Here is a 12,203-nt window from a genome sequence, read left to right on the forward strand (position 1 = left end):
CCCATTGGCCCTTCTCCCTTTCATTTGGGAAAGCTCTAATTTGATACTTTCCAGCTCATGTTTAAATGCCCCCCATGCAGTTTGGGGGTTGGAGTTCTCTGCACTCAGCCTTTCTCTCTGAGTCAGGCCCGGATTTGTGGAGAGGCCACAAAGGCCCGGGCCTAGGGCGGCAAAAATGCAGGGGCGGCATGCAGCCCTGCCACAATGAAATTGTGAAATTTTCTCCCATACGGAGCAATGGGGATTCCTCCCCACTGCTCCGTATCAGAGTTTAAATGGGTGCGCATGCGCCCTGCGTGGCGGCGGGGAGGGGTGGTACGGGGAGAGAGAGGTTTGTTTGCGCATGCGCGCGCATGGAGAGGGCGGGGGGCGCGAATGGGGGGGTGGCCTTGGGGCACCCGGATTTGAAATCCGGCGCTGCTCTGAGTTGTAAGAAGCTGATATGGGATCCATGTATTCCCATTCCTACTTTTCTTTTGCAATCCCCACCTAGAGGAATTCCCAATCTCTCTCTCATTGTACCAGTTATTATTATCCCAATAATAGTGTTTCAGGGTACAATACCCGGCTATGTGCCCAACTCTGGAACACACACAGCACCCAAACACTTTCTTTCCTGTATGTGTGTAACTGAATTGTTACAAGTCTGTGTTGCAGGGGAGAAGCCTGTATCGCTCACACCCTGTCATTGTGATGCTGTTGCCTAGATTGCAGGGGGTTAGAAACCTGTTTTTCTGTACTTTTATGTTTCAGTTTATCAGCCCTGTACTCTGCACAATTAGTAATCACTTTAGAAGGCCTGGCATGACTGGTACATTCTATACTAGCCACATTACCTTCACTTGCAGTTTCACATTTCCTACTGGTTTCTTTTATAACATTAGCAGACAGATCTCTCCCCTTATTAGTATTATTCTGCCCAGTTACAGCTGATACAACAGGAATTCTTGCTCCTAACTGACATTTTAACCCTTTAACCTCTGATTTACATTCAGAATGATCAGCCCCTACATTGCTGGAGGTTGCAACCAAACCTTTAATGGTGCCCTCTGCCTCCCTCAGCCTCTGTTTGAGCTGCTCATTCTCCTTCTTGTTTTCTGCTATTGGTTGCTGGTGCTAATGGCCATAGCAACACATTTTCAACAGAAAATTTCAGAGAATCAATCACATCATTCAAATAAAGAATCTTTTCCTCCAGATTCTCTTTCTGCACCGCTAGAGTTTTATACAGTTCTGCTATCCAGCAGGCAGCAAACACCAGTGCACTTTTCCCTTTTGATTTAGACATGCACTTTTCCTGGATTGCCCTGGTCACATACGCCTGAGCCTCAGCCCATGGATCTGGGGATCCCTGCATACACTTAGCAATCTCCCCTGAGCATGTGACCTTGGCAATCTTTTTAACTTAAACATCCATTCTTTTAACAAAACAAGAACTAAAACAACACAAAGCAATCAACTAGTTAGCTACACAATACTATACACAAAAATATGAATTAAATGCCATGCATTGCTCTCCTGCCTGGCTCGCCAAATCTGTAAGATTGTATGACACATAAATATGTATAAAGACACAAACACATTTATATAACACATAATGGCACCCAAGATGAGCAATTTCTTACATACATATAAAAAAACTGCAAAAAGGTAAACAAGTTATTAAAAAGCTGATAAGGAGAAATCAATCACTGGGTTTGCAATATAACATAGTTGGGGTTAAAAAATAAGTCTATTAGTTGATCCATGGAGAGACCCCTAAGGGGCCAAACTCTGTGTCTCTGACTCGCTGCTGCTTTCAGGTGTCTCCTAAACCCCCCTGGTTCTCTCTCCACTTTGTCTTAGAAGGTAAATTGGGGGAATCGTTCCACATCTCAAAATGGCAGCCAGTCACTGAATTGTAGGATTGTATCACAGTCCCAGCACCAGTCACCTTGATTGTTTGCACTGAGTACAGGGGTAATTGAAACCCCCATTGTCCTATGGCCATAAATCGATGGACTAAACCAACATTTTCAAAAATATTACAAATATTTTTCTCCATCTCTGCTTTGTCAGAAAAAATAAGATTCAGTTTCAGGCCTCCTGCCCCAACTTACAGGATGGGTGGAACCTTGTTTACCTTTACAGATTCCCCTTTATGTGTGGGACAATAGTCAGGGTGGGGTTGATTGACTTCCTGCTGGGCAGCTCGTCTCCATACTAGCTCTCATTTGCAAATAGCACAGACAGCCCCTGCCAATGGGAGCTATATGGGAGGAGCCATTGATATAATGAGGCAGAATCTTCCTAGAATCTTCATTGGTGCCCATGGAATGGACTGAAGGAGGAATTAGTATAAAGAGTTGGGGAATATCCCCAAGGAGCAGATTTCTGGGGAGAGTCTCTGCTGAGAATGTTCCAGGGGGAACAGAAAAAGATCCGGACAGGAAGGAATTCTTATCCAGACACAGGTAACTATACTATGGGCTCCTTATTAGTTGTAATTATTATGTTCTAATGTTAGGACTGGAGGACCAATGATAAATTCTTTATTCATTAATGGGGAGCCAGGCAGGAGTCTGTCAGGAAGAAGTGAAGGTACAAATAGCTGAGAATTTTTCAGATTTTATATTTCTTAGCCTCCATTTTTTTATCTAAAATTAGAATCTTTTGTTTTCCTTATTTATTTTTGTCATTATTTATTGGATTATTGGATATTTTCCTGGGATGGATACAGAAGGGAAAATGTGTTCTCTGTGCAATGATACTAGATAAGGGGATTTTCCTGGCTAGCACTATGGGCATGAGAGGTTCCTTACTTACCTGCCACTGACCAGTCACCCAGTACCCAGTTCCCTTATTCTGCCCACTTACTACTTTACTTGCCCCATGAATAGTAAGCAAATGGGGTCATGTGAAGGAACACCAATGGAACCATATACCTAATTAAGAGCAATATATCCCTGTACATCACTAATGGCCATATAGCACCAGTGTGGGGGGTTGGGCTTCTGAAGGTCCCACAGCTCTGTTGGGCTCACTGGGGATATTGTTCCACTTGCTGCTGTATTACATGTATTGTCTATCCTGCCAAAAAGTCACACATTTACCCTCCACCAATTTCTCCTATAAAGGATATGCTGATACACCTTCCAGCCAAATCATTCCAACAACAAGGTCTTACACTGCTAAATCCAATAATTTGGATTGGCCACTACATAGTATAATATAATCCAGGTGAGCATGAGAATGCTCCTCCTATTCAGCAGGAACAGACCACTGAGCTTGTTCATAGGGTGTATGGGGAGAGACCATAAAGCTATGCTAGTATAGGCATTCCTCTTTCTAGAGGACTGAGACAAAAACTGGTCTTCCAGTTCTCAACCTCTTGGTCTCAATTTGCCCTTTTCATGGCGCCACTTGGTTAGATGTACCAATAACTTTAACAAAAAACATTTTATGACAATCTGAATAATGATTTTGTTCATTTTTTATAAAGGAACTAGTCTGAGAAAGAGAAGCAGAACCTCAGAGATCTCCAAGATGAAGAAGATCAGAGAAGACAGAAGTGAAAACATTCAGGCCAACCTCAGCCAAACCCAAACTCACAAAGAATTTTGCAAAACCTCCAGTAATGATTGGCCTCCGATGCCTCCAGAGTTTGGTGCTGATGGGAAATCTCCTGCTCTGAGAACACAAAGGTTACAAGATACTGATTTCAGAATATCATTTGACTGCAAAGAGTGTGGAGAAAGCTTCGGGCAGCAGTCTAAGCTTGAAGCGCATTTTCTGTGCCACACAGGTGAGAAGCCATTTGTCTGTGTTCATTGTGGGAAAGGTTTCAAGAATAAATACAAACTTAATCTCCATCTAAGGATTCACACAGGAGAGAAGCTTTCTGTCTGTCCTCATTGTGGGAAAAGCTACAGAGATAAGACTAAACTCATTGTTCATCTAAGGATTCACACAGGAGAGAAACCATTTGTCTGCACTGAGTGTGGGAAAGGCTTCAGGGATTCGAGCTCTCTGAAATCTCATCTACGGATTCACACAGGAGAGAAACCATTTGTCTGCACTGAGTGTGGGAAAGGCTTCAGGAAAAACCATGAACTCAAATTGCACCTTCATATTCACACCGGAGTGAACCCATTTGTCTGCACTGAGTGTGGGAAATGTTTCAGGGATAAAAGTGAACTGAACATTCATATTAACGTACACACAGGAAAGACTTTCCCCTGTACGGAGTGTGGCAAATCCTTTGCAGCAAAGAAGAATCTGAAAAGGCACCAAATGGTTCACACTGGGGAGAAACCACACGAGTGCACAGAGTGTGGGAAACGATTCATGGAGAAAAGTAAACTGAACATACATTATCGGAGTCATTCGGGAGTGAAACCATTCAGCTGCTGTGAGTGTGGAGAACAGTTTGGATGGAAACACCAGCTCAAGTATCACCAACTGAGTCACACCGGGGAGAGGCCATTTGTCTGTACTGAGTGTGGGAAGAACTTCAAAACAAAGGCTGCACTCACTCTGCACTGTTATGTTCACACAGGGGAGAAACCATTAGTGTGCCCTGAGTGTGGGAAAGGCTGTAGGGACCAGACGAGCCTCAATAGTCATGTTCGGAAACACACGGGAGAAAAACCTTTTGTGTGTGCCGAGTGTGGGAAGAGTTACAAGGACTCCAGTACCCTGAGGCACCATCTTCAGACTCACATTAGATGAGAGTATCTTGCTCATTCAGAGTGAGGGGAAAGCTACAATCAGAGAGATATCTCAGTGTTCCCATTCAGACTCACAGAGAAGAGAGTTACCGTGATCCAGAACTACAAATCCACTGAAGTCTGAAGACTTTCTGAAAAGGGTTTGTGTGGGGCTTATGTTTTATTTTAACCTTTCCTATGTTATGAGGGAGGGGGGAATTTACTCACAAACTGGGGATATCCTTGTAACCCCACCTGTAAGGTGCCCTGCAAATCCCTTTGTACCCTCTGAGGCATCTTTCACACAAATTGGTAGAACCAACATCTCCCAAGGTTCCCACTGGCGCATGAGGGGTCAGGGGGGAAATCTGGGATCTGCCCTGTGTAACCAACAGATACAAACGTGGCGCAAGTGGGGAATCCTGGTACCTACCACTCAGTAGCCTGTAGGTGCCACCTGAGGAAGGGATTGGGTTACAAACCTCCCCAAAATGTTGTGTGTGGCTGTGAATATGGTGTCTCCACAGAATAAACCCTGAGTTTTTATTGCAAGTGGAATTATGTGTTTTTATCTACTGCCCTGATTAAGCCATAATGCTTGTGTGACATCAGGAGTCTGGGACACTGCGGGGCTGTAAGGGACAAGGCTTATAATGACTTTCTGTGCCTAAAATTACTTTGCCTTCAAATCAATGGGAAACAATAATGCCTATGGCAGGCACTGATGGGACTACATTAGAAATAATGGGGCCCTTCCCCATAGGGGACTGGATCCTTAAGCCACTGCCCATCTAGATCCCCTAGGTGGTTGGTCTTGCTGACCTGAATTGAATGGGTCAAATGGGAATGGGATCCCTGTCCCAACTCAGTATATAACCCAACCAGTATAACACACGCCAACAATCTGCCCAAACAGCCCATTCTTCCAGTTCCTATAGTCCACAAACTGGGTCTCTCTGGGCCTCCCACTGTAAAAGGGCCTCTGGATGCACCCACTGGATGCCAAGAGGAGACTTTTTGCCCCAGTAACCGTTCCGGAGTTATCCCACCTTCAGTGGCCCCATATGCAGGGTATTAGTTATTCAACTTAATGGGAAGCCAAGACACATGGAGAAGTAGGTTCTGACAAACCAAATTACAATACACATTCCTTGTTTTATATGTTCAATACCAATATGACTATGAAGATTTTCATTCCTCCAGGTCATGGTATATCTAGTATAAATAAATCTAAAGCAATACCAATACTTTGAAACACTGCACTGAGTCCTCTATCAAAAGAAACACAGGATTTCTTGTCTTCTTTTGTGTCACATGTTTCTCTGTGCCAGACTCCCTCTCTCAGAAAATTCCTTCAGGGCACAGCACCAGTCTGCTCAGTTTGCTTCTCCCTCCCCCTCCCTTCTCCTCCTCCCCCTCCCATCAGAACCTTTCACACAATATGTCCCCTTCAAACTGGGAGGGGGGCAGAAGGGGAAATGGGTTCTGTATTTAAGTGCAAATCAAATATTATTATTTTACGGAACATGAATGCAAACTTTACATTTAAACAATAAATTGCAGTTTGTGGGGTGTAAGCGCCGCTCTCTTGGGGCCCGAGCCGTATGGGCCGATCCCATTAAGCCGCACACATATTGGGGGCAGGAAATTTACATCAACAAAGGGAGTAAATACCGGCACCAAGAGATGCATTTTGGTTGTTATTTGTAATAAATATTCCTCTCTCCCCCACCCCCACTGATACGCTGGGAACAGGAGCTGACAATTCTTGTTTCCCATCAGATTTCTAGGCTTCTGCAACACATTCAGGTCACAGATTTGCTTCACAAGGACTCATGGGAAACGTAGTCCAGAAACACTGAACTTGATTCAACTTCTAGAAATATATGTGACAGTCGAAGCTGTTTCACTGGGATGTAACGTGATTGATATCAGTGTATGGGGGTTACTAGTACTTTATATTTTATAAGGGCTTATGGGTAATGTAGTCCATGGGAACAGGATTTGATTAAATAATCACTAATACCTGCCCCCCCATCCCTGCTGAATACATTGCTACTAAATGCAGGTAGAAGTGTATCCATGGGGCAGGTTGCTGGGGGCACACAAACCCGGGGGGTCGCACCCAACTGTTCCACTTTGCCCCCCGATTCCCACTCAGTGTGTAAGTACCAGACTGGGTTTGTTAGTCCCACTGCCTGTTGCCCAGTTATTATTATGTTGGGCTGGGAGCCCCTCAGAATGTATAAAGCCCGGGGCATGCTGGGAGTTCTTACAATTGGTGCAAACCCATCCGTGTGAGTTCTAAATCCACCCAATAGGAATATTGCACTGCACTGAATGTAATAAGGGCTTCTTATGGAACAGGGACAATGTACAATAATCACTAAACCCCGAAAAGAGGGAATTTATATTTATATTCTGTGTGTGTCTGATGGGGTTGGCTCACTAAACACAGGTTTTGAAAAAAACTAGAAAATAGGCCAATGAAATCCCCCAGGGATTCCCCATAGCAACGGAATAAAGAGCAACACACTGAGCTGTAAGGAGCTTATTATTACCCATAAACCGAGGGAAACCAGTTCCCAGTTGCTCCCAGTGTTGGACAGTGTAGATGTACATAGTATAGTAAATATACTGGGGGTGCCACTATTTCCCACAGGCAGGTAAATGGAGACACCCTGGTTCTTTTCCAGAGATGAAACCATTTATTCAGATTATCCGGCCCAGAGACAGCAAATCATACAATGGGCTTTTGAAATGTGCCCACAGGGTCTATTATATAGGGCAGGGGCCCAACCTTTCTTACTCGGGAGCCACAGTCAAATGTAAAAAGACTTGGGGAGCAAAACAAGCACCATAAAAGTTCATGGAGGAGCCAAATAAGGGCTGTGATTGGCTATTAGGGGCCTCTATGCACCCTATCAGCTTACAGGGGGTTTATTTGGTTTTTATTCAACCAAAACTTGCCCCCAAGTCAGGAATTCAAAAATAACCACCTGGTTTGGGGGCACTGAGAGCAACACCCAAGGGGTTGGGGAGCAACATGTTCCCACCGAGCCACTGGTTGGGGGTCACTGGGGAATAGGCTTCTCCCTGACCTTCCATCCAATCTTTGCTCTCTCTCATTCTTTCTGTGTCTCTCTCTGTCTGTCTGTGTGTGTGTATCTCTTTCTATGTCTGAGTGTGTCTCTCTATGTCTGAGTGTGTCTCTCTATGTCTGAGTGTGTCTCTATGTCTCTATGCCATCACAGATTTTCTTCAAAGCCTTCCAGAACCAACTAATTACTCATAGGAGAAATGTGTAAATGTACTTATGGGCCTTAATCACTAAGTGCTCTATAAATGTTATGTGTCAGTGCATCATGGAGCAGCTCTGTACTTTCTTCTTGTACCAAGCAGTGAATTCTCCTTCCAGCACTGAGAGACTGCCCGGCCTGCACTCCCCAGCACTGAGAGACTGCCCAGCCTGCACTCACCAGCACTGAGAGACTGCCCGGCCTGTACTCCCCAGCACTGAGAGACTGCCCGGCCTGCACTCACCAGCACTGAGAGACTGCCCGGCCTGCACTCACCAGCACTGAGAGACTGCCCGGCCTGCACTCACCAGCACTGAGAGACTGCCCGGCCTGCACTCCCCAGCACTGAGAGACTGCCCGGCCTGCACTCCCCAGCACTGAGAGACTGGCCGGCCTGCACTCCCCAGCACTGAGAGACTGCCTGGCCTGCACTCCCCAGCACCGAGAGACTGCCCGGCCTGTACTCCCCAGCACTGAGAGACTGCCTGGCCTGCACTCCCCAGCACTGAGAGACTGCCCGGCCTGTACTCCCCAGCACTGAGAGACTGCCTGGCCTGCACTCCCCAGCACTGAGAGACTGCCCGGCCTGCACTCCCCAGCACTGAGAGACTGCCCGGCCTGCACTCCCCAGCACTGAGAGACTGCCCGGCCTGCACTCACCAGCACTGAGAGACTGCCTGGCCTGAGCCTTCCAGCACTGAGAGACTGCCCAGCCTGCACTCCCCAGCACTGAGAGACTGCCCGGCCTGCACTCCCCAGCACTGAGAGACTGCCCGGCCTGCACTCCCCAGCACTGAGAGACTGTCCGGCCTGCACTCCCCAGCACTGAGAGACTGCCCAGCCTGCACTCCCCAGCACTGAGAGACTGCCCAGCCTGCACTCCCCAGCACTGAGAGACTGCCCGGCCTGCACTCCCCAGCACTGAGAGACTGCCCGGCCTGCACTCCCCAGCACTGAGAGACTGCCCAGCCTGCACTCCCCAGCACTGAGAGACTGCCCAGCCTGCAGCTTCTAGCCATGAGAGACTCCCCAGCACTAACAGAGACTGCCCAGTCTGCAGCTTCCAGCCATGAGAGACTGCCCGGCACTGAGAGACCGTTACTGCCTGTAAGTGGGAGAGTCACAAGATGTATATTCAGTACATGTCTCTGTGCAGTTACTGTGTTTGCTCAACTAAATGTCATTATTCTGTAACTAAGAAACACTAAGCACTGGCTTTTGTGCTCTGAAATGTTGCAGGTTCACAATAACCTTGGAAGGACTTGCCCGGCTTATAATTGCTTTGGGTGCCAGCGCTGGGTGTTTGTGAGACTGTTTGGGAGGGAGCCGACCCCCCCAGCGTCTGTGCACCAAGCGTCACTGTTGGGAGAGCCAGGGGGTGCGGGTAAGAGTTTTATTTTTGCTAATTATTCTGTAACTCCCTGTATCTGGGCTTAATATGTGATTCCTACATATTCCCCCTCCCTCTCACTCACCCCCGGCCCAGAATGCACTTCCCTAGCCCCATTATACAGGGACCCCCCTCATTATGTGACACACTGGGGCAAGCGGTGGGATAGGGGACTGGGGCACTGGGGGAACAGACTTCCAACTCCCTAATCCATTCCTGCATCAGGGAAGCTCCACCTGGAATATACAGTGGCCCATGGGATACCTTCAGCTGCGCAGATGATGGCTGGACTCCACAGATCCCTACAGATCCCAGGATCTGGTGAGGATGGAGGCAGACCTGGAGGCTGGTTACTATGCCCTGCAGAGTCCCATGCACCAACCAGGTGGGAGATACAAATACAGTCCCTACACGGTGCGGCCCCACAGCTGGGAGCAATGGCAAGAGCTCTGGGACCCGCTGGGCTTCTGTAACTACAACACCTTTGTGGGTGCCCCAGAGAGGGAGTTATGGGACCTCTATTGATTTAAATATATTGGTATGAATGATACAGAGGAAAGGAGGGACTGGCTGGCTGAACTGGTTTACTGGGAACTGGATATTATAAGAGACTATGTGGGGATCCTACCATTAGAGGATCATTGTAGGGAAGAAATACAGGCACGCGCCCAAAATTTATTCTGATTTGAGCAGGCAAAGCCAGTTCTGGGTACAGTCGGCCCCAGAGATTCTCATTCTCACCCGAGTTCAATCAGTGCTGGGGTGGGAGAGGAACAAAAGACCTCACAAATGACTAAAATGTATTGCCCTGGAGAACCAGGACCTACTGATGTGTGTAACCTGAGGCAAGGAGATGTTACACAGGAGATGCCTCCTGCAGCCTCCCCCAGTGAGGTCCCTGTCTGTATGGAGTCCGGGTGCTGTGTGATCCCTGGGCTGGCAGAACCCAAGAGTGGGGAATTGGCAGAGGCTGAGGCCTCCCCAAGTGAAACCCCTTTTTGTGTGGAGTCCGGGTGCTGTGTGACCCCTGGGCTGGCAGAACCCAAGAGTGGGGAATTGGCAGAGGCTGCGGCCTCCCCAAGTGAAACCCCTTTTTGTGTGGAGTCCGGGAGCTGTGTGACCCCTGGGCTGGCAGAACCTGAGAGGAGTTGCTGCAAACCTGCTAGTTTGGCAGAGGCCGAGGGCCTATCAAGTGAAAAATCATTCTTAGTGGATTATAATGTGTTTGCAATGGCCAATGTGTCCAGAAGTGCTGAGGCGGTAAAAAAGACGCAATAATTTGCGCGCGATTCACGATAGTATTATCGCGTGCGATAAATCGCCATTTTCGCATGGGTTATTTCTCGCGCTAGTTTTACCGCATGCGTTAATTTCCGCGCTGAAAAGAATACGATCGCATGATTCACTATAACTTTTCGCGCTAAATATCGCATTCGGCTATACGAAAATTAACACCTACTACAGGCAGGTGAAAAATTATAGAAAAGTGCAGTAAATGAGTTTTTTGCAATAAAATATGGACTTACAGTGTTATTTATTCAGTCTGTGTTTCCCCCAGAGTGACGCAGCCGCCAGTTTGCAGCGAAATGTTCATTTTTAATACAGTAATTTTCCGCAAGTATTGGCGTGTATGGCTAACATGGCGTGCGTTCATTTGCGCGACTATTTATATTTGGCTACAAGTGATGAAATGTTTCGCCAGGCATGGATTTGCAGCGAATTTTTGGACGTGCGTTGAATTTTTTCGCTGCGGATTTTTTCATGCGTTTCGCAAAACAATCCGCCAATGGCAAAACTCATGAAAAAATTTGCCACGCAAAAATTCACTGCACACCCAAAAATTTATACAAGCGTCAAAAAATAATAGTCACGGGCAACAATTTTTTTGCCCGCACAACATTTTTGCCGTTTCGTGGATCTTTCGAAAGATTTGTTAATTTTTCACTAAAGAAACCAGAACACATTTGCTCATCACTAGTGGCTACTATTTATATACTACTATTTATATGCTACTATTTATATGCTACTATTTATATACACCATTTATATGCGGCGACAATTTTTATACACTATTTCTATGCTACCATTCATATGTGGCGACTATTCGTGTGCGTAATTTAGCGCATGTACCGGCAAATACCGCATTGAAATAGTCTTCGCGAGTTAAATAACGCATGCAATATCGCGCGTAAAAAAAGCGCAAGTATGCTTATAGTGAATCGTGCGAAAAGTTGCCAAAATTAAGACGCGGTAAAATTTTTAGCGCACACTATAGATGCCCTATATATGACACGTCGGTCATTTTTTTAGCTTAAATTTTTCCAGGTTGAGTTTAATGCCTTTTTGTCTACATCTTTCTAGAAGCTTGATCATTTTCAGCTCATGATCCCGGGTGGCAGATTCTAGGCTGTCACCTTCACCAACAATAAGTATCAGCTATTGTTTTAACACCTGCAAGTCCCTCTAGAGCTTGATTTAGCCTTTGCTGAAACACTTCTGGAGCTGGACTTATTCCCATTGGCATTCTGAGCCATCTGTATCTCCCAAATGGGGTGGAAAACGTTGTCAAGTAACTTGATTTCTTATCTAGTTCCACCAGAATCCGTTTTTAACATCACATACTGACAATATCCGGCTTCTGATAAATCTGGCAGAATATCTTCTATTGTAGGCATTGGGTAATGATTCCTTTTTAGGGCTTTGTTAAGTGGTTTAGGATCTATACATATCCTTAGTTTGCCTGATGGTTTTGTTACTATTACCAAGCTACTTATCCAGTCAGTGCCCTTCTGTACTGGTTCTATAATGTGCCTGCTGTGTAAATCC

General features: G+C 46.3%; 1 protein-coding gene across 1 annotated transcript; it reads left to right on the forward strand.

Moving 5' to 3' along the window:
• Positions 1 to 2,316: 2,316 nt before the first annotated feature.
• LOC101732149 (gastrula zinc finger protein XlCGF57.1) lies at positions 2,317 to 5,240 on the forward strand. The gene is made up of 2 exons (XM_012965799.3): positions 2,317 to 2,453; positions 3,482 to 5,240. The coding sequence occupies exons 1-2, from the start codon at positions 2,396 to 2,398 to the stop codon at positions 4,708 to 4,710; spliced, it is 1,287 nt and encodes a 428-aa protein (XP_012821253.1). The 5' UTR covers positions 2,317 to 2,395; the 3' UTR covers positions 4,711 to 5,240.
• Positions 5,241 to 12,203: the final 6,963 nt, after the last annotated feature.

Source organism: Xenopus tropicalis, chromosome 6 (assembly GCF_000004195.4).
Source record: "Xenopus tropicalis strain Nigerian chromosome 6, UCB_Xtro_10.0, whole genome shotgun sequence".
NCBI classification, from domain to species: domain Eukaryota; kingdom Metazoa; phylum Chordata; class Amphibia; order Anura; family Pipidae; genus Xenopus; species Xenopus tropicalis.

Excerpts from the sequence above, each read along its gene's own strand:
- LOC101732149 (XM_012965799.3), top strand. The coding sequence starts at position 2,396 with ATGTTCCAGGGGGAACAGAAAAAGATCCGGACAGGAAGGAATTCTTAT. Across the intron at positions 2,454-3,481 it reads GAATTCTTATCCAGACACAG|GAACTAGTCTGAGAAAGAGA; the intron begins GTAACTATACTA and ends TTTTTTATAAAG.